Below are 22,589 nucleotides of genomic sequence, written 5' to 3'. Positions count from 1 at the left end.
TCTGGTAGCTCAATGCAAGGAACAGTGGTATGAATATAGCGAGAAAAGCAAAGCTTAAAAATACAAATAACCCTGACACTATTGTTATTTATAGAATGCTCACCAACTCAATACGACTCGGTTGCCAGCCGGATTCATCATTATGAAATCATAATATAGTCTATTAAAGCTCAGTATAGTGTTATACAATACATATGTATGTACGTCAGTCAATCATACAATATGACAAATCCTTGCACAGCACATCAATAAATTGTGATGTATTACATGTATGTATACTGTTTAAAAACATTAATTCGTAGGAGTACATGACTTTAACTCTTACTAGGCCGATTCAATTCCTGTTTACAGTATTCTGGAATAATTGGAAAATTTTTGCCACATTTTGCCATGTCTCAGACCAGTGTAAGCCTCGTGTAGTTGCAGTGTTGCATTTTTGTAATCTAAGCATCCCTGTGTATGCGGTGTAGTGTGACTGTCCAGCGGCGTTTTTCCATACTCGATACCACATTTCTGTCGATACCATTGTACTAGTTTTGTGGGGTAGCCATTTTAACTTTTGGCGTCGAAAAAACTACGGAGAGCAAAATTCGCATATCCTGTAGTTTTTTATTTTGCATTTAACGCAAGTCAGTTTGGTCGTGCAGGCAGCTGAAGCTTAGCTCGTGTGTGTGTCCCGAGAGATTCGAAACGTGTGGGTTAGCAGTTCAGTTGTACACAGTTGTCTAATTAACTCATCGAGTCAAGTACAGTACAATGTCGATGTCTGCCACGTGCTACAAGTGCAACCGGCCGGGCCACTTTGCCCGGGACTGCAGTCTCGGCGGTGGACCAGGAGGTGGTGGACCCGGAGGTGGCGGCGGTATGCGTGATGGCGGCGGCGGCGGTGGCATGCGTCGCAATCGTGAAAAGTGCTACAAATGCAATCAATTTGGGCACTTCGCACGCGCGTGCCCAGAGGAGGCCGAGCGATGCTATCGCTGCAACGGCGTTGGTCATATCTCCAAGGACTGCACTCAGGCCGACAATCCATCATGCTACAGGTGCAACAAGCCCGGACATTGGGTGCGCAATTGCCCAGAGGCTGTCAACGAGCGCGGATCGGGACCGGCAAATGTCTCGTGCTATAAGTGCAACCGCACCGGACACATCTCCAAGAACTGCCCGGAGACATCAAAGACTTGCTATGGCTGCGGCAAGAGCGGACATCTGAGACGTGAATGCGACGAGAAGGGCGGACGGAACTAGGAGAGATCGGCGCTAGCGCTTATTCTCTCTCTCATCAAAAAATCAACGAAAATGTTTTGTCAAATAAAAAAAAATGAAAAGAAAAAAATTTAATGAAAAAAAAAATCAATTGCCAGCCAAACAACAACAAGAAGATCAAGAACATCTTAAAAGAACAGCAAAGCAAGAAGCGACCAATCAGTAAAATAACAAGTCAAGATCAACAGACACATACGAAAACATCCCTAAAACACCACACACATACAAACTCGAACACACCATATACACATACAAACAAACATTCATACAAACACCTACACCCACACAACTACATATATTTAACCATCATCTAAGCAGTACATCTCTAATTCCAAAGCTCTGAGCCTGCAGTCGAAGATGAAACATAATGAAGACTAAGAAGAAGCACACGACGATGGAGAACTGCCTCGGTGCAGTTGTGAGCTGAAGACAGAGAGGGACAGACAGACGGACGTCGTCGTTGTATTTAGTAGCTACTTCCACAATACAAGATAGCAGAGAGAATGAACATCAGAACTATATTACGATTATGCTGCAAACGTGTTTGAATTTACTAATTACAATTATAACGAAAGAAAAAACAAACAACTATATAAGAATATATAATTTACCTTAAACAAAAAGATAAAAAATTATATTAAAAAAACACATACACGTAATATATACATATATATATATAAATATGTACTACAAAGTATCCTATTAGGAGTTCCAACACGCAGAAGATAAACAACAACAAGAAATTGATGCAGAAGCAAGCGGATAGAGCAAAAGTGAGTGGAGAGGCGATAGACATACAAGAGAGAGACGTTACTCCAATAAAAGCTGCGGCCGGCGAGCTTTTGCACTTCACACCAATCATCAACAAGCAAGATCTCTAGCTAGTTCAGTTAGCTAAGCTACTACGGCTAACTAACTAACTAAGCTAAGCAGCGCAGCTAAAAGAAAGAACAGCAGACTCGAACAATGGCAGATATATACATATAGTAGACGAAACGCAAAAAGCTGCATAATGAGGATGGAAATTGAAGAAGAATGAATGACGACACGCTAATGAAACGAAACACAGACTCAGTTGTAAAAACTTTTTCACTTGTGCGAGGACAGAAAAAAACAAGGCGAACTACGAAGATGATGAGAAAATTCAAATATCACTGTGATTGTTTTTTAATTGTAAATTAAAATGCTGGAGCTGCTGATTTGAGACAAAAGAAATAATAATAATAACCCCATAAATACATTGTCTTTTATTTCTTAATGTTCACTTTTTTTTGGTAAAAAGATCTTCCATTACCGTTCCCGTAATTTGTCCCCTTTCCACATTCAGCCTGGCTAACCAGTTTAGACTTTTCAGTTCTTGTTCCTCTTTGAGCCGGCAAAATGGATATCAGCAGCTGCCCTCTTCTGATTTTTTTTTTTGCGAACACATGGCGCGGCAGCTGATGGCCAGGTATGGTCTCTCTTTCTCTGCTCCTCTCACTCACTCTCTTGTGCTGTGTTCTGAGTCAGCTTGATGGAGGTGCCCTCGCATACTCTCGCAAAACAAAAATATTGCCATTGTTTCTAGCATACTGCTGTTAACATCGTCATACATGTGTGTGTGCGTGTGCGTGTATTTCTGCGACGCTTTCTTTGCCTTTGCTTCCTTGTGCAACGATACCTACGAGTGTACACACATACAACTATAAATGTGCGATTAAAGTGTACACACATTTACCAATGTATGGTGTGTGGATGTGCTGATTCTTTAAGAAAAGTACAGTCGTCGCCGTGCGCTGCTAATGGTGGTGCAAGCGACACAAACACATGTACATCTACGAGTATACACACACATGTTTGCTTGGACTGGCGACGCTTGCGGTTTGGGGGTAAAACTTCAACTTGACTGCGTTGTCTGCTTTGCTGCACTTGGCAACAAGTTTGCCCGTCTGGCGCATCGCGTTTAACCGTCTGTCTTCCTCACGCTGCATTGTGCTCTGCTGTGCTGTGGCTGCGCTGCGCCGCACTGCTGCTCATCGTGCGCTCTGATTGAGGGTCAAGGTCAGCAAGCATTCGCATCAGCTGCTGCGCATGTGCGACTCAGACGCCAAGTTTCTTCAAGCCGAACGTCAGTTCGAAGCTGCTCTGCTTGCTGCCACTGCCTGGTACTCTTAACTTGCAGTCTGTCTTTTTCATGCACACCGCTGGCATGCATATGCAAACTCTTAACTCACTTTAACTATCCAAGCTTGTGCGAATGAGAAAGGGAAAAATCATCTGTATGCAAGTAGGTCCGTACATATGTACATATGTATGTATTACACACACACATATACAAATGCATGCAAATGTTTTATGTATAGAAGTCACGAATTGAGCAGGCTGAAACTGGAAATTTTCTTCCTTCGCTTCAGGTCCCCAAGTTTCATGCTGTTCATGCGCTTTCCCATTACCAAGGAATATAATGTTAAGTGGCTACTTTATGGTTAACGAATGATCTTATGAAAATGATTAATTTTTGGATTCATCTTTTTTTTTTATATATGTAGTATCTTACAGAGTCCACAGTCCAACTGAAAAGAGAGAAGTCTATTCTTATAAATGCATACATACGTAATGCTTATATCAGAGGAACACTCAGTATAATGCAGTTACAAGACAACTTGAATAAAAATGGACCGAAAATAGGCAAACACATTTTGATAGTAATCAGAATTATTCAGAACCCAAATCTTGGTTCCTTTTCTAGTATTAAACTGACAAAACCGATCGCTAATACCGTAGAAACCAGACCCAAGATCATGAACAAAACTTATTTAAATATAAGGCAAACGCGCAAGATTACAGCTTAAGTTAAACATTTAGTTATACTATATAACCCATTTTAGACCACATTTCGAATTTTCAAATTTTAAGTAGTTATAAGATTATGAATTTCGACTGGTGTCCCCTCCAAATACCAAGAAATAACAAACTATTGTATAATTTACATAGATTTATTATTTATAATGCATTGGATTTAAACTAGATATTGATAGTTTATTTAGTTAGTAGAATAGGACCTGGATAATCTGGATGTAGCATACATAGGACATTCAATCACTTAACGCTAAAAGATCTACGAGACGAATATCCGATTCACATCCAATATCATTATCATCTAGGCTAATTCCAGTGGAACACTATGAACAGAATCACAAACAAACTATATGCATCATCAATATGCTGATCCATTAGAGGATCGCATCCCTATAATATCAATGTATATATATTTATTTATTACTTTAATTGCAATTTAAACTAAAACATGAGGTTTATAATTGTGTGTGTAATCTTTGTTGCTATTTCTTGGCCAATTTGAGCACCTAGCAAAATTGAGTTCAAAGATTGATTTCTCTCGACAAGAACAAATACAAATAGATACAAGTAGATGATCAGTATATTCTTTAAATGTATGTAAAATTTGGTAGTTTTAGGTGCACACTTCACTTGTCCGACTTGTCGGACTTGCTGCGTGTTTTGGCCTGTCCCGATGCAGTCGTTGCCTGAGATTTGTCCGCCTTGCGGCTACTGATGCGAGGCAATGTGGTGCAGCTAGCAGACATTGACTTGTCCTGAAATGAGACACAAGAGATACATATCAGACTGGGATGAATTCGCAGTACATAAGACACAAGACATGCTGGAAATGCGGAACACTTTGTTAGTAGGCAACGCAAGACTCTGTACAGTAGGGATTGGTTGAAGGGAAAGTGTAGTTAAGAGCAGACGAGGCGGCGATGCAACAAAACACTTGGATGAGCATGAGCTGATCTGAACGCAACTGAACTTTTAGCTTCAATGTCTTCTCTCGAGGCTTACATCAAATCCGAGTTTCTTTAGCCACACTTAGCCCCACATCGCCATCTTTATGCGGTTGATTAGCTTTGCTGCTGCTGTTGCTGCGTAGCACATTATCTTTGATATTCTTGAATAGTTGGCCGATACCTGACTTGCTGCGCTCCGATTGCTGGGATGTGTTCGATGCGATGCTCACAGTGTCACGTGAATCCTTTCGTGGTGGCAGCGGAGGCGGTGGTGCCCGACCTTTGGCATGCAGCGCTTTGGGACGCAGGGGAGATATTTGAGGCGATTCCGTTTCGAGTTGTGCTCGAAAACTGTGCTTGATTTCCTCCAGCGTGGCGAGAAGTTCACGCGGTGACACTGGATGATTTCTTTCATTTGTAACTGGAGGGGTCACAAGCTCTGATTCCAAACTTGATTCGGTAACGACCAACAAAAACGGATCTACACTTGACTGATCTGATTCTTGTGCAGGTTGATCAACTTCCTCTGGATTCGCTTGGTTCAAATTGTCCGAATTGCTGCCAAGAGCTTCCTTAAATGATTCTTCGTTGTCACTTACTTCCCCTTTCTCTTTATCTGCATCGAGCGAATGACTTGGTAATAGGCTTTCTGCATCATCTTCTAATGGCAGTGCCTCATGGAAGCTATCCTCGTCCTCAGATACATCAGCATTGCCCGCATTGTCCTCATTATCCTCTTCACTTTCCAAAATCTGCAAATGCAATTGCTTCCGAATGTCGTCATGTGTTTTGCTCTCTTGAAAATATCGCTCATTATCCAGATATGCCTCGGCTCGTACATCTTCCAGCAGTTGCTAGTCGGATCATTATTAAATATTTAAAATAGAGTCTTATTTGACTACAAACTACTTAGAAACAAGACGAATCTTTGAGATCTCAAAATACTTGTATATATATATATATATATATATATATATATATAGACCGAAAATTACAGACGTGCTTTAAAAACGAATTCAAATATGTTTATAAATGTCTATAATGATCCGCAGAAGTTCTATTGAATCATCATCAAACATCGGAGCTCAAAAGGTTTGAAATGTTTTTGTAATTCGAATATGAATATGAGTTATTGATACCAGATATGGTTTTCAATTTAAAAATGTCTTTAGACAAATTAAAAAATAATATAAACTGAATTCTATACTTTAGGAAGTATTTAAGAAGTAAAAAAACTATAGTCGAGTGTGTTCGACTGTGAGATAGCCGCTACCCATCTTGAATAAAAGCAAAAATGTGCATCACTATTATGAAAAAAGACCAAATTAATATACCCAAAAATACAAAAAATAAACGGAAGGATAAATTTGGTATATTGATAGGTTATAGTACCACATTCTAAATATACCATATAGTACAAAATATATATGTATAATATATAAGAGATTGTCAACCAAAGCAATTAAGACAACATTGGGGTACGCGTTTTTAGCCATACAAAAGCATTTGTTAAATACTGTATGTATTATTTTAAATAAACTTGATCTCTATCTCTAATAGTCTTTGAGATCTGGGTATTCGTGCCATATCTTCTTGGCTTGGTTAATTCTGATAAAGAATATGGGTGTCGGAGATGACTCCTTCTACCTATTACATACTTTTCCTGCAGGCACAATGTTATTGTACCCTTCTAGTAGCGGGTACACAAATTTATCTGTGGAATTATCAACTGTAATGCGAAATAAGAGAAGCACATCAGACATAGCTGTGTTGTTAACCTACCTCATTGCGTTTGGACTTCACGCGCGCCTTGGATGCGTTTGTCATGGATGATGTGCGACTTAGGCCGCTGCTCATGGGCACACTAACCGGCTCAGCGCTGGAGTAACCCGAACTGATGTCATCCGTGCTGCGTATATTGTAGCTGTGTAGTGTGCATGGAAGTATGTTAGCAATTGATCGACCAGAACGAGAGCGAGAATCAACAAAACTCACTTGAAATCGCCGGCATGCTTGGCCGATCCCGAGGGGGATGGTGAAGAGACGTCCACCTCGGTGAAGTACATGCCAGTTGAGTGTCGTGTGCCGCTCGCAGAACGTCCAACTGGAGTCTGGTGTCGCTGGCGCATCAGTCGAGCTGGTTGGGGTCGCATCATTACCGACGTGGACATCATAACCTCGTCTAGTTCGTCCTGGGTGCGATGCATATCGGGTTCGCTGAGATCGCTGAGGCTGTAGCTCCGCTTGATGGTCTGCACTAAGTTGCCGCCGCCCTTTTGAGGATTCATAATGAGAGACTTGTGACTTGGCATCGTTTACGGTATAATTTAAGTATAAAACTACAAACTATGCGATGTTAAAACTATAAAAATATGTATTCGAGTTATATAACTAATATAGTATTGTATTGTGGCTGATGGTGATGGTTGGTTAAGAGTGTTTCAGTGTTGAGCCAATGACAAAAAATTCGCTTAAATCGTGCTGAGTATCTTGCTTGATGATGTCATCATCGCAGGGTTCAATGCTAATCCCCCTCGACATCCACATCGGGCGTGGCCTCGCGCAGCCTACGACGTCCTTTAATGCCATCAACCTTTGGCACAGTGGTCTTGGATGCGCCTCGTGTAGCTCGCTTGGCAGCAGCAGCCGTGGTTGGAGCTCCGTCAGCCACAACTCCTCGAGTCGATCTGGTCTTCCGGAGTGGCATATCTCGCAGCCGGGCAGCACCAGCATCCTCGCCGCTTAGCTCAGCAATGATCATGTCTTCATTAAACTCGCTGATGACCATCCGCTGGGAACTGTAGCTTTCAATGCCGCTCAGCGAACTGGAACGTGGCAACAATAGATCCGTGGCATCGAGCATATCTTGATCCCGTGACAATTCATTGGCCGATCGCGAATTTTGCAGACCCCGTGAATCCGCCACCGAGGCCGTGGTCAGGTTAATGGTCTGACATCGCGCATGGAGCAGGTGTTAGTAGTGTCATTGGCATTGGCAGTTGCAGGCGGTGCATTGTGGTGTAGGATTCGTTTTCGTTTCGTTTTTGAATGTAAGTTAAATGCAACGAAACGTAAGTGAGAAAATTAAGAAAGAAAAAAAGAGGTGTTAATAAAACAAGGCAAATTAAAAGTTATTTGTAATTGTGAATGGAAATCAAAAAGAATTCTCTATGGAAAATGTAAGTACAATTGAACGAATTTGCCACATACGGATTCACACACACACACAACACTCTAACAGAGGCATTGTCACAATGCCTCGAGTCTATTTTTATGCCCTACCCCAGAGTCAGAAATAATATATGTAGAATGTGATGCTGTTGAAATTGCGATGCAGTGCAGCCAGTTCTCGATTTACAAATGCATTCCAAATACTTTGCAAAAACACAAAGAACGTGGCTTATAAGTAATCGAGTTTTGCCATAAGATTCATAGAAACTAATCAAGCGAAAATCTTAGGAATATGGCTTGCAATAAAAAGAATTTGATTCAATTTGTATAAAGGGGAAATCAATTGTGAGCAAACCGCATTTTAAAGTGCACAACAATTGCACGGTGTTGATATAAATGGTATTAGAGCATTAGAGTTCTAGCAAGCTGTATGACTCCTTGGCGAATCAATAAAGCCACAAAGGCAACACTCATTCAATTAAATATAGACGTAAAGTCTGTTTATCAAGTTCTTTGTGGGCAACCACAAAGAAACTTACAAAGTGTTGTGACGAATACGTACGCAGCACTCGGATAGTCACTGGGAATCTTAGCTCCCATCATCTCCATTATTGACCTCATCTGATTTCGAGGCAATATCTAAACAAACGCAGCTGTTTACATACTTGAGATCTGAACTGAATTTGGGACTATAATAACAAATGCTTTGTTTATATGTGTATAGTGTGAATGCACGAATATTCTGGATTCGCCGTCTATTTGCCCAGAGTTGTGTGTTAGAATTATTCAATTTTATTACAATTCGTATAGCTACATGGTCTTAATCGTCTATCTTCTAGATACACTCACACACAGAATGAGGGAGAGAATACAAAACAAATCTATAAACTAAAACGAAACAAACATGGCACATAGAGAGCAACATCATTCCATTCGATTGTTGTTGTTGTCTGTGGTGAAGTGATCATTGCAAAGTTAATGAAAACGATGGGGATGACGACGTCTCGACGTCGCGCGTTTGGCACGCGGCAGTTGCTCAAGATGCTGATGCTGGTGATGATGATGAAGATACTGATGCTGATGAGGAAGAAGCTCTCTTGTTAATGATGATGATGCAGAATCGGGGGCAGTGAGCGAAAACATTGCGCAAAACTTTGTCTATATTGAAATTAAGGCATTACGATGCGTCGTCGGCTGCTGCTGCTTGTTGTTTTTTAGTTGTTGTTTCTGCCCATTTTTTTGTTTTTCATTTTATGCAACGGCGCTGGTGGCAAATCGTTGTAAAAGCAATTGAAAAAATGTGCCACATGAACTATTGTGTGTATGTGTGTGTGCGTGTGTATGATGTGTATGTGTCATGCGTGAGGTGAAGGTGTTGCATGTGTCTGAGTTACCTTTATAGCCGTCTGCATGATTACATTAGTGGCATAGTTGACGCCCTTGGAGCCCAGTTGCAGCACCGCCGAATATCCCCCTCTCCCGTGCCTGATTTAAATACTCGTCGATTTCCTGCGCACGATAACAAAGAAACAGACAAAGAGATATATAAGAATACTGTGTGTGTATATAAGCATACTAAACGTGATCACACCTGTTCACGTCGTGTCAACATGGGATGCACGAACTTGCGATACAAAGTGGAACTGCCCTTTGTGGCTGGCGATAGCAGCCACAAGACAATTACCACTTTGACCTCATAGTAGAATGGGAACCACGAAAGGAAGATGTCCGTAAAGGTTTCAATGCACGTGAAGAACGCAAACACGATCCAGTACATCATCCATTTCACCTAAAATACAAAAAAAAAACAGACATGAATCCAATACGTGATGTCTTCAATCGTATTTTTACTTACGTATTCCTTGACATTCTTTGTTCGCACCGCCTTGTACGAGGCATAGGCCGGATATAGGGTACCGAAGAATAATCTGAAAGCGGGAAACAGTAAACTCTGGGCGCAACTGCGAGGTGCTATAAATATAATGATGAGCGAGCAAAGGCAGGCCGTATTGAAGGACAGACGGGGCAGGGGCCAACGCTGAAGTAGTTCCAGCAGGCGACCCAAGGCATTCAGATTGCGAACAACATGCTCGGTGGATGCTGCTGCTGGTGGAGGCTGCTCCTCCAAAATGTAGGGACCTCCCTCATAGTCATAGTCCGTAAAGTCACTATTCAAAGAGTTGAGTGAATCCTGCAGTCCTAATCCCAGTGGACGATGCAGCAACTGCTGCGGATGTAGCTGTTGCTGCTGTGGATATATGAATTTGGAGTAGACGGGCACAAAATGGCCATCGGTTTGCTCCTCGAGCGAATAACTGCGTCCGTAGATGGGCAATGCCTGCTGACGTAGGCGTTTAATATTAGCGGCTGGGTGATGCTGCTGGTACAGCAGCTGCTCCTGCAGATAGCTAGGCCGGCTCATGGCGACGCATTGCCAGCGTTACGTTGCTGCCGTTGCTCGCAACTAAAACGACGCGCAAAGACTGTTCCGACAGCGATGCGGGCAGCTGCCCGAGAGCGTCTAATGCTTAGCATAGATTCTCATCTATTAATAGCCCAGAGCCAGAGACAGCGACGGCGTCGCTCCCGAAATTTGAGAGAGTATCTATTGGTTTGATTATCAGTCGGAGAGTCGCTATAAATATGAGCGTAAACAATTTGCATGGAGTTGCGATGCGGCAAGTGTTGTTGCCACATATGGCAAGGAGAGGCAAGGCAACGCAAGTCGAGTGCGACAACCTCGAATTCGAATTCACGCTCACGCGTTGCCAAATAAGGAGCCTTTGTCAATTGACTTTGACGATGCACAACGGGTAACGAGCAAACAGCGGCAGCGGGCATAACGGTAACTGTAACTTGCTGGCGCTGATTAATAAACAAACAATTGGCTGGCGAGATAGCAACGCAACGCTTGAGAAATCACTGCGCTACGCCCACACAATTAGGAAGCAGAATCGGCAAATCCAACGAGCTTGCGCGGCAAGGCCAAGAACTTGAAAACGTTTACCACAAAAAAAAAAAAAAAGAGTTGCTCGCTCACTATTTTTTTGGGGGTCAGCAACAACAACAAGTGCTCAGTCAGTGGAGCGTGTGAGCGTATGAGTTGCTGTTGTTGCTACTTTTATTATAATACGCTTGCTGAGTGTGTGTGGTCGAATTAGTCATGAGGCATGTAACTTATTTATTGGCATTTTATTACGCCTTTCATAAAATACAGATAGTTTAAATGACCAACATTCAAGCAAGCGTATTCACACTTCGGCTAGCCAAAGACAAGTTCACCTTTTCATATCGTAGTATATTTCTAATTGGTTTCATCATACTCACATTATAAGTCGCGAAAAGAGACTGCTGATCATTTTGAAAGCTTTGAGCGTCCTTTTTTTGTGACGCTTCGCTGCTGCTTCGACCGCTGGTGCTATTTGTAACTCTGTCAATTGCACAAATGAAAATTCAATTACAACAAATGAACAGCAAGCAGCGTTCTATGCACAGCTTGTGCATAACTGTGAATGTAACTCACCTTGTTGCTACAATTTCCTTGCGAAAGAGTTCTCAACTTGTTATTTGCGAAACTCTGAAACCACCGACTCGAATTTCTCGTTTTCTGATGCGCTCATTGAAAAGAACAACTAATTTGGTGAGTTATTTTCGTGTGTTTTTGATTCCTTTTGATTTTCCGTTTGCTAATTACAACGATAGCAGCAACAACAACAACTACAATGCTTGCTGTAGCACCGTGTTGGGCAGCACACCTAGAATTAATGGAGAAATCACTTCCACTACATTTTTTGTTTGAATTCTCTTAAACCTTTATAATGCACTTTTCAGCAGCATTGCGCGCGCGAACAATGCTTTTGTTAAACAAAAACGTAGACAGAGATAGACAGTCAAACAACAACACAGCTGGGTGATATGTATATCAACGTGACCACCAGTCTAATTGCAAAATATACTTTTTTTTCATCGATAAATATACCAAAATATACCCCTTTATTGATTACTATTTGGTCGGTCACACTTTATTGGAAAATTTACAATAGGTAGACTTTAAAAGATTTATTTTTGTCAATTATCAATTGAAGTTATTTCCTAAGTTATCTAACTAGCATTTAAATGACTAACTTTTTCATATATGAACCATAAGTGAGTGCTATAAAATGCCAAAGATTTAAAAACAATTTTTTTTTTTTTTATATATATATTTTGGTATATATTTTCGGTTTATATGTCGGCACTTCAACAGCTGTGCTAGAACATTGCCAACATAAACGTAAATGTCGAGTGTATCGAAATTAACCTATAGCAGCAATATCGATATTGTCGATTGTTCAACTGTTTCCCCGATTGTGCACAACGCTTATTTGCAAGTCTTTGGTTCGTTTGTTTTACTAAATTCTTACGCGCTTCTAGTAGTATCGCTATATTATTGTTGACAGCTTTAATGTATTTGTGTTACATTTCGCATTACATTTTTTTATAGTACTTGCTGAAACTTGCACGTGTTAACTATTCAAAGTCGACCCCGAAGAATTGCGATTGCAAAAAATGGCGCTAAATGCTCCAAACTGCAAAGACACGCAGGTAAATGCAGTACAAATTAAATAATATATCCAATTTTATGTGAATTGCTTTCAATTTATGTTTAAAGGATGTACAGTTCAAGCTGCATGACAAATTTGTCGCATTCCGCAAGTGTGGCGACTTACGCAGCAATGTGAAACTGCTAGCGGTCTCAAGTAGCCGCGATCTGCTTTTTGCCGGCAACCCAGCAGCGCCGGAATTAAAAGGTTTGTTTTGCAATGCTGGTTTTGTTTTAAAATTTCTTGAATCATATATTTTATTTCCCGATAGTTATAATTATCAAAGATGTAGTCGCTGCTAAATCGACCGGCAAACAGCCGATGGCGCGTCGAGTGGTCTTGCCCCACATCCCAAACTACATGTCCTGCAGCGCTGATGGCAATATGTTAGCCATTAATTACACACAGTCGAACGGCACCAGTCTTTTACTCATCTATGCAGTGCAATCCTTTATGACTCCAGATATACGCGCCATGTACAACATAAGATTGGCACCCGAAGACTTTGTGCATGCCGTGCAATTACTGTGGAATCCAGTACTGCCCAATAGCTTGGCTGTGGTGCTGAGCAATGGCGGGCTGGGCATGTATACGCTAAAGGAGGCCGGCAATTTCGAGTTGCATTCGCTGGATAAGAGTCAACGTGTTAAATGTGGTTGTTGGTCACCCAAAGGCAAGCAGCTTGTACTGGGATTCCCGGACGGACGATTACAACAGTTTAAGCCAGACCTGACGCCGGCCAAGACGTTGGTCTGCCCACCAAATGTGCATGAAGGGCCTTTCGACACGATTGCTGTGCATTGGCTGTCCACTTTCCAGTTTGCGGTCATCTTTCTGCAACACGGCGAGGATTGCAGTCCGGCGTTGTACATCATAAATGCGCCTAAGACAGGCACACCTACGTATATCAATTACTTCGACATATGCTATAGCCTAAATGGACCGCGCAATCATCAGTTCCATTTCACCCACGTGCAGCAGTGGAATCTGCTGCTGGTTAGTTCTGCGAATGGCGTGGAAGTGGGAGTGTTGGGCACCGCAGAGACGGGTGACACGCCCTCGTGGGAGCAGTTGACACTGCTCGATGAAGCTCGTATTGAGTTGCCGCTCAGCGAAGCCACTCAAGATGAAACCTTTCCACTGGGCTTTGTCTTTGACACATCGGCAACACATCAGTTGACTATCAATGAAAAGCAATTGCCCAGCATGCCTATGGTGCATGTTCTGGGCACCGACGGGACTTTGCTTACATTTAATTTCCTCAATCTGCAGCCTGGCGCTGCCTCCGTCTGCTCGCCTCCGCCTCCACTCATGGATTCATCTGGTCAATTTTACGCTCTAAATACTCTGCTAGGAAACGATGAGCAGTCCATTACTGCAGCACCAGTAGCCGTCGTTGCTAAACCAACTGCAGCCGTGGTGGACTCTAGTGCGCCTGCGCAGTCTGATATTTCATTTGCCTTTACGCCTAACACTGTGACCTCGACTCCAGCACCAGCTAAGGAAAAGCCTGCGCCTATGTTTGCCGGATTTGGTAATGCCAGTAAGACAGCTGCGCCACCGCCGACTTTTGCGGCTCAAAGTGCTCCGCTCAACTTTGCATCTGCAGCCACAGCTAAACCTCTTCAAACAACTGGGTTTGGAGGATTTGGAGCAGCCACAACTACACTTCCAGCAGCTGCTCCGGTTTTTGGTTTACCAGTCGCTGGAACAGTACCAAACTTCGGAAATTTGGCAGCCCCTACCGCAAGCATTGCTGCTGTTCCTCCTTCTCAGCCAAATGCAGTAGTAGCAACAGCTGCCATTGCAACATCTGGAAAGCCCAACAATAGCAAGCCACTTTATACTGTGCCGCCCACATTTACGCCGGTTGCGGTCGCTCCAACTGCAGCTTCCGCTGTCATGAAACCCTCGGGTAAGCTCGCAGATATTAGCACTCGCGAAGTGGACGATGTGATTGCTGACATTATGGGAGTCCAGATCAGTGCATTCAACGAGCAAATCGAACAACAAAAGCAACAGACAAAAGCTCTGCTTTCCCAGGTTACAAAAACTTACTCAGATTTTTGCCAAAGTATATTAAATTCTTAATAATCTCTTGCAGATTGAATCGCCTGCCTCTATTAAATTCTATGCAAAGCGCCTGGATGATCTCCAGGAGCTGAATGACCAAGCCAATGACGTGGACTTCGAATTGGATGTGCAGGGATTGCGTCATGCGTTGAGCGAAGCCTACGCAATTATGGCTGAGTGTCGCGCCAAGTTGGAGGGCTACAGAAATCCAGAGTAAGTATTCGTAGCATGATCTAAGGAACAGCATTTGATTTTGTATCTGTATATTGACAGCATTACACGCTTGATGAGTTCCACCAGTTTTGACGCAGCTGGTCGTCGTATATTGTCCCGTCTGCAGAGCTATCTGGCCGCCAATCAGGCGCAGCTTCGTCTGGCACAGCAGCATATTGACACACAGTGGGAGCAGTATCAGGACGTACTGCGTCGCAATTCCAAGTCGAAAATGCATATGCCCTGCCTCGAGGGCATCTATCAGCGTCTGACACGACTTCAGAATATGACATCCGATCAGCGTATTAAACAGACGAATATTAAAGCCAAGCTAAAGGAACGTGGATTACTGCAGACATCGTTGATCAACCAAGAAAACAATCGCAATCGCAACAATGAAGCGTGAGTCGTCTATTTATTATTGCAATACCAGCTATTGACATCAATTCTTTTCTTTCAGCGTGGACACTCTTGCCGACTCCATACTTTCGATGAGTCTGAATCAAGTGGTAGAAACAAATCGTGCCAAACTTTCACAAGAGAAACTACAAAGTATACGTCATCTGCTGCAGCACCACAAAATACAGATCATAAGTCCGCAACGTCCTGATCGTGTTGGCATCAAATCAGAGGTCATATTGGAGACCAAACTGAAAGCAGAACAGAACAAAAAGGCAGCTGCGGCCATTGCCAAACCTTCGACAGCTCATAAGAGCACTCAGGCCGCAGCCCAAGCTGCTGCAGTGACCAGTGTCCAACTGACTAAACCTACAGCATCCAAGACGATAGTCGCGTCTGCACCCGCAATTTCAGCACCAGCTCCTACACCAATTAGTTCTGCACCTGCGACGGCGCTACCTGCAACTGCTGCCGCACCACCACCATCGAGCTTCAGCTTCTTTTCGGGCAGCAGTCCTTTTTCGAAGACTACAGTGGCTCCTGTTGTAGCACCGGCAACAAATTCAAACAGCGCTGATGTTGCCAAGCCACCTGCAACGTTGCCTACTAGCAGTGCTTTCTCATTCAGCTTTGGTCAAATGGGTGCCAGCCCAGCTCAGCCCGCGTTGTCGTTCGGTGGATTATCAATGACAACCAAACCACCAGCTCCAGCACCCGCTCCAGTTGGAGCTGCGCCCAGTTTGTTTGCGGGCTTTGGTGCTACACCATTGGATGCAAGCAAACCCAAACCAGTTGTGGAGCAACCCAAGGATATTCAGGCAAAGCCTCTTGAGCTCAAAAAAGAAGTGCCAGCTCCAGTGGAATTCAAGCCTACTGTCGTCGAGCCTGTCAAGAGCGCAGCAGAGCCATCTACCGGTACTATTGGTGCCACGTTCAGCACTCCAACCGTTAAGCCGACAACTCCTAAAGTCGACCCTGCCCCGAAGCCTTTTAGTTTTGCTGGTTTTGGTAGCAATGCGGGAACCACAATTGGGGGTAATGCTTCCAGTACGTTTAGCTTTGGAGGCTTCGGATCTTCGTTGGGCAACTCTGCGGCGCCCAAAGCTGCGAATGTAACCACGGCGGAGGCAACCAGTGTTCCAGCAGCTGTTGCCATTCCATCAACTGCTGCAGCCGGAATCGCAAGCCCTACAAACATCTCGAAAAGTAAGCCTATTGTGCCAGCTGTAACAGCTGCTCCTCCTGCTTTGGGTGAGCAAGACAGTGGCATAGTTGTAGCGCCAGCAGTGTCCACCAGCAATGCCGATCCTACTGAGAATGCCTTCCGTTCGATAAACATCTGTAAGCCCCAGGTGAAGGAGAAAGCTGCAGGTAAGTTGTTAACTTTTCCTTTTTCCAGTATAGTTGCATGTGTTTCATGTATAACAATTCTGCAGATGCTCCACCAGCAAACATCTTTAGCGGATTTGCTGCTAACACTGCAAGCTTTCAATCGGGCGAAGCATCAAAGGGCATATTTGGAGGCGCAGCAGATGGTGGCAGTAAGACTGCTGCAACAATTGCATCTCCAGCAGTTACAACCGCAGCATTGCCAGTTGCAACAACAGCTCCAGCAATTGCTACTTCAACAACAACATCTTCATTAGCTGTACCTACAACAACAACAGCCATCGTCTCCACTGTCGCAGCTACAGTTCAACCTACATTTGGAGCATCCGTTGCGCCGGCTGTAACTACAAGTGCGGTCAGCAGTGCAGCTCCAGGAATCAGCTTCTCCTTTTCGAACGCATTCAGCAACCTGGGCTCACCCAGCGCGCCAGCAGCCGCTACCCCTTTAGCTACCCCGACAACTGGCGCAACGACAGCTAGTAATACATCCAGCTCGATCTTTGGCGGTGGAAATGCATTTGCATCGACTACTGGTACAGGCGCCAGTCCATTCCAAGCAGCGCCAACATCTACTGCAGCTGCTCCGCCCCCCACGAATCTATTTGGTAGTGTCCCGAAGCCGGAGGCTAGTGTGTTTGGTGGAGCCACTACGGCTGCTGCTCCACCACCCAGTGGCCTTTTCGCAGCAGCTGCTGCCAGTACGAGTCCATCAACGTTTGGTGGAAGTCCAGCAGCCGCTCCAGCTGCATCAGCCGCCAGCTCCGGCGGAAATATTTTTGGCCAGGCAGCGGCTGCAGTGAAGCCCGGTGGTTTTGGTTCGCCTGCACCATCTGCAACCTCAGTTGGTGGTTCCATCTTTGGCGGTGCAAGCAGCACTGCAGCTTCGCCCTTCGGCGGCACTTCTATTTTTGGAAGCGGTAGCACCGCACAGAGTCCTCCGCCTGCAGCAGGGTCCACTGGTGGCTCTATTTTTGGACAGAGTGTTTTCGGTTCAGCAGCTCCAGCAAGCGGGGGCAATTTATTTAGCACTTCTAGCGCTGCACCGGCAACAGGATTCGGAGGTGGCTCAGTATTTGGTGGAAGCCCAGCAAATGCCACCTCGCCAAATGCCAATAGCGGTTCCATATTCGGTGGCGGCAATAGTTCTGGTGGCTTTGGTTCATTTGCTCAAACAACTCCCGCCGCGGGTGGATTTGGCAGTGGCTTTGCCCAAAGCACTGGCGGTTCAGTAGCTCAATCTGGCTTTGGTTCACCGCAACCACAGAATCCACAGTCACCCGCTGGCGGCTTTGGAGCAAAACCTGTTTTTGGCGGCAGCCCAGCCTTTGGTGCGAGTCCCACATTTGGTGGTGCTCCAACATTCGGAAGTCCTAAAGGCTTCGGTACCTTTGGCAACAGTCCCAATGTGATCGCTCCACCAGCTTTCGGAGGACAACCCAAGCCGGCCGAGGGTAACATTTTCGAAACGCTGGGCGGCGCTGATACGAGTCTGTCCTTTGGAAATCTGGCTCAAACTGGCAACACCAACACCCAGAAGTCTACATTTGGCGGGTAAGTAAGAATATCTTTTTCTAAAGTTGTTTTTATCTAATTTATCTTTTTTTAATTTTCAGCTCCTCATTTATGACCTACCGTTAATCATTTGTTTAATGTTCTTAATCGTTAAGAGATTTTGTTTAAAAACAGTTGCACAATAAAAATGATAAATATGATTCATATTATTATTATTCATATTGCTCAGTTGCTCGAATATGGGGACATCAATTGGAAGTGAATCTTGTCGGTAATTCTGAAGAAGTTTATGCTGTTTTCATCTCAACACCATAATTAGAGAGAGTTGGTGATTACCTTGGAAAATAGATGGTCTATTGACATATGAACCATAAAAGCAAACATACTATCTATAGAATGATGAAAGTAAGGATAATTGTGTTCAGTAGTCTTAAGCAGGCCATCCACGGGCGAACATGTTCGCGAATATGTTGTGCACGACAAAATTTTTCTCGTGGATGGTAGCGTTCGTCGTCAAATTTCGTGTTCGTCAAAATGTTCGCATGAGATTAAAATTATTCTATTTTGTCTGTGTTTGCACGAACATGTTCGCCAATGGATGGCAACGTTTGCACGAACATCATTTGCGCAATCGTTTTGTAGAGAGAATACGTGTTTGCGAAGCGCAAAATGAGCAAAAAATTTATAAAAGAATTCATATTTTATCTGCAAAATCAATTATTATATTATTATATTTTAATTATTATGCGCCCAAGGCTCTGGGGAGAAATTCCTGTTAAGAATTTCAGGTCTTCATAACTTTGGCCATTACTAAATTAAACAGTTTTTCATATATGTCGTTATCCGTTGACATGTTGACTGCTTGAAAATTGCCGACAAATGATGTTCGCGAACATGTTGGCCCTAGTTGGTGGGCAAATGAAATACAAGTTGGCGAGCATATTCGCAAACATGCTCGCCTATGTCCGCCATGTCCGCAATGTCCGCCATGTCCGCTATGTCCGCCATGTCCGCCATGTCCGCCATGTCCGCAATGTCCGCCGTGTCCGCTATGTCCGCCATGTCCGCCATGTCCGCCATGTCCGCCATGTCCGCAATGTCCGCCATGTCCGCCATGTCCGCAATGTCCGCCATGTCCGCTATGTCCGCCGTGTCCGCAATGTCCGCAATGTCCGCATGTCCGCTATGTCCGCTATGTCCGCAATGTCCGCAATGTCCGCCATGTCCGCTATGTCCGCCGTGTCCGCTATGTCCGCAATGTCCGCAATGTCCGCCATGTCCGCTATGTCCGCAATGTCCGCCATGTCCACCATGTCCGCCATGTCCGCCATGTCCGCCATGTCCGCTATGTCCGCCATGTCCGCCATGTCCGCCATGTTTAATGTCCGTTATGTCTAACATAATTAGTAGTTGTGTTGTAATTATTGATGTTATAGTTGCTGTTGTTGCTGGTGTTGGCTTCTTGCAACCGCCACGAAAGTCTTAAAAGTGCCAAATCAAATCTGGTGGGTTGGAACTTTCAATTCTGTCCGCTCTGCCGAATCAATATTTGAAATACCAGGCGCCATGTCCGCCATGTCCGCAATGTCCGCCATGTCCGCCATGTCCGCTATGTCCGCCATGTCCGCCATGTCCGCCATGTCCACCATGTCTGCCATGTCCGCAATGTCCGCCATGTCCGCCATGTCCACCATGTCCGCCATGTCCGCCATGTCCGCCATGTCCGCAATGTCCGCCATGTCCGCCATGTCCGCTATGTCCGCCATGTCCGCCATGTCCGCTATGTCCGCCATGTCCGCAATGTCCGCAATGTCCGCAATGTCCGCCATGTCCGCTATGTCCGCCATGTCGGCCATGTCCGCTATGTCCACCATGTCCGCCATGTCCGCAATGTCCGCCATGTCCGCCATGTCCGCTATGTCCGCAATGTTTAATGTCCGTTATGTCTAACATAATTAGTAGTTGTGTTGTAATTATTGATGTTATAGTTGCTGTTGTTGCTGGTGTTGGCTTCTTGCAACCGCCACGAAAGTCTTAAAAGTGCCAAATCAAATCTGGTGGGTTGGAACTTTCAATTCTGTCCGCTCTGCCGAATCAATATTTGAAATACAAGGCGCCATGTCCGCCATGTCCGCCATGTCCGTCATGTCCGTCATGTCCGCTATGTCCGCCATGTCCACCATGTCCGCCATGTCCGCAATGTCCGCCATGTCCGCCATGTCCGCTATGTCCGCAATGTTTAATGTCCGTTATGTCTAACATAATTAGTAGTTGTGTTGTAATTATTGATGTTATAGTTGCTGTTGTTGCTGGTGTTGGCTTCTTGCAACCGCCACGAAAGTCTTAAAAGTGCCAAATCAAATCTGGTGGGTTGGAACTTTCAATTCTGTCCGCTCTGCCGAATCAATATTTGAAATACCAGGCGCTATGTCCGCTATGTCCGCCATGTCCGCCATGTCCACCATGTCCGCAATGTCCGCCATGTCCGCAATGTCCGCAATGTCCGCCATGTCCGCTATGTCCGCCATGTCCGCCATGTCCGCCATGTCCACTATGTCCGCAATGTTTAATGTCCGTTATGTCTAACATAATTAGTAGTTGTGTTGTAATTATTGATGTTATAGTTGCTGTTGTTGCTGGTGTTGGCTTCTTGCAACCGCCACGAAAGTCTTAAAAGTGCCAAATCAAATCTGGTGGGTTGGAACTTTCAATTCTGTCCGCTCTGCCGAATCAATATTTGAAATACCAGGCGCTAAGTCCGCCATGTCCGCAATGTCCGCCATGTCCGCTATGTCCGCCATGTCCGCTATGTCCGCCATGTCCGCTATGTCCGCCATGTCCGCCATGTCCGCCATGTCCGCCATGTCCGCAATGTCCGCCATGTCCGCAATGTTTAATGTCCGTTATGTCTAACATAATTAGTAGTTGTGTTGTAATTATTGATGTTATAGTTGCTGTTGTTGCTGGTGTTGGCTTCTTGCAACCGCCACGAAAGTCTTAAAAGTGCCAAATCAAATCTGGTGGGTTGGAACTTTCAATTCTGTCCGCTCTGCCGAATCAATATTTGAAATACCAGGCGAACATAAATCAGCAGCAAGCGGTTGATCAATTATTATGCGCCCAAGACTCTGGGGAGAAAATTCCTGTTAAGAATTTCAGGTCTTCATAACTTTGGCCATTACTAAATTTAACAGTTTTTCATATATGTCGTTATCCGTTGACATGTTTACTGCTTGAAAATTTGCGACAAATGATGTTCGCGAACATGTTGGCCCTAGTTGGTGGGCAAATGAAATACAAGTTGGCGAGCATATTCGCAAATATGCTCGCCTATGTCCGCCATGTCCGCAATGTCAGCCATGTCCGCAATGTCCGCCATGTCCGCTATGTCCGCAATGTCCGCAATGTCCGCAATGTCCGCCATGTCCGCTATGTCCGCCATGTCCGCCATGTCCGCTGTGTCCGCCATATCCGCAATGTCCGCCATGTCCGCAATGTCAGCCATGTCCGCAATGTCCGCCATGTCCGCCATGTCCGCTATGTCCGCCATGTCCGCCATGTCCGCAATGTCAGCCATGTCCGCCATGTCCGCAATGTCCGCCATGTCCGCAATGTCCGCAATGTCCGCCATGTCCGCTATGTCCGCAATGTCCGCTATGTCCGCTATGTCCGCCATGTCCGCCATGTCCGCCATGTCCGCTATGTCCGCAATGTTTAATGTCCGTTATGTCTAACATAATTAGTAGTTGTGTTGTAATTATTGATGTTATAGTTGCTGTTGTTGCTGGTGTTGGCTTCTTGCAACCGCCACGAAAGTCTTAAAAGTGCCAAATCAAATCTGGTGGGTTGGAACTTTCAATTCTGTCCGCTCTGCCGAATCAATATTTGAAATACCAGGCGAACATAAATCAGCAGCAAGCGGTTGATCAATTATTATGCGCCCAAGACTCTGGGGAGAAAATTCCTGTTAAGAATTTCAGGTCTTCATAACTTTGGCCATTACTAAATTTAACAGTTTTTCATATATGTCGTTATCCATTGACATGTTGACTGCTTGAAAATTTGCGACAAATGATGTTCGCGAACATGTTGGCCCTAGTTGGTGGGCAAATGAAATACAAGTTGGCGAGCATATTCGCAAACATGCTCGCCTATGTCCGCAATGTCCGCCATGTCCGCCATGTCCGCTATGTCCGCA

The 22,589-nt window shown here is 44.5% G+C and overlaps 3 protein-coding genes across 3 annotated transcripts; 2 read left to right on the top strand and 1 right to left on the bottom strand.

Annotated features, from left to right (window-relative positions):
* The first annotated feature begins 521 nt into the window (after window positions 1-521).
* On the top strand, window positions 522-1,949 carry LOC133845500 (CCHC-type zinc finger nucleic acid binding protein). Its single transcript, XM_062279972.1, has one exon. The coding sequence runs from the start codon at window positions 757-759 to the stop codon at window positions 1,246-1,248; it is 492 nt and encodes a 163-aa protein (XP_062135956.1). The 5' UTR covers window positions 522-756; the 3' UTR covers window positions 1,249-1,949.
* A 2,548-nt stretch (window positions 1,950-4,497) lies between these two features.
* LOC133846147 (receptor expression-enhancing protein 4) lies at window positions 4,498-10,754 on the bottom strand. The gene is given in 7 exon segments (XM_062280924.1): window positions 4,498-4,859; window positions 6,834-6,975; window positions 7,047-7,324; window positions 9,617-9,694; window positions 9,696-9,731; window positions 9,814-10,011; window positions 10,078-10,754. Coding segments are annotated over 7 exon segments (1,428 nt in total). The 5' UTR covers window positions 10,645-10,754; the 3' UTR covers window positions 4,498-4,730.
* Window positions 10,755-12,464: 1,710 nt separating this feature from the next.
* On the top strand, window positions 12,465-18,591 carry LOC133846146 (nuclear pore complex protein Nup214). Its single transcript, XM_062280923.1, has 9 exons — window positions 12,465-12,599; window positions 12,706-12,806; window positions 12,874-13,012; window positions 13,077-14,848; window positions 14,910-15,091; window positions 15,152-15,493; window positions 15,552-16,861; window positions 16,927-18,430; window positions 18,493-18,591. The coding sequence occupies exons 2-9, from the start codon at window positions 12,771-12,773 to the stop codon at window positions 18,515-18,517; spliced, it is 5,310 nt and encodes a 1,769-aa protein (XP_062136907.1). The 5' UTR covers window positions 12,465-12,599; window positions 12,706-12,770; the 3' UTR covers window positions 18,518-18,591.
* The last annotated feature ends 3,998 nt before the right edge of the window (window positions 18,592-22,589 follow it).

This window comes from Drosophila sulfurigaster, chromosome 3 (genome assembly GCF_023558435.1).
Source record: "Drosophila sulfurigaster albostrigata strain 15112-1811.04 chromosome 3, ASM2355843v2, whole genome shotgun sequence".
Taxonomy (NCBI): domain Eukaryota; kingdom Metazoa; phylum Arthropoda; class Insecta; order Diptera; family Drosophilidae; genus Drosophila; species Drosophila sulfurigaster.
The sequence above is the reverse complement of the archived record's forward strand: the minus strand, read 5'-3'. Positions and strand labels throughout refer to the sequence as shown.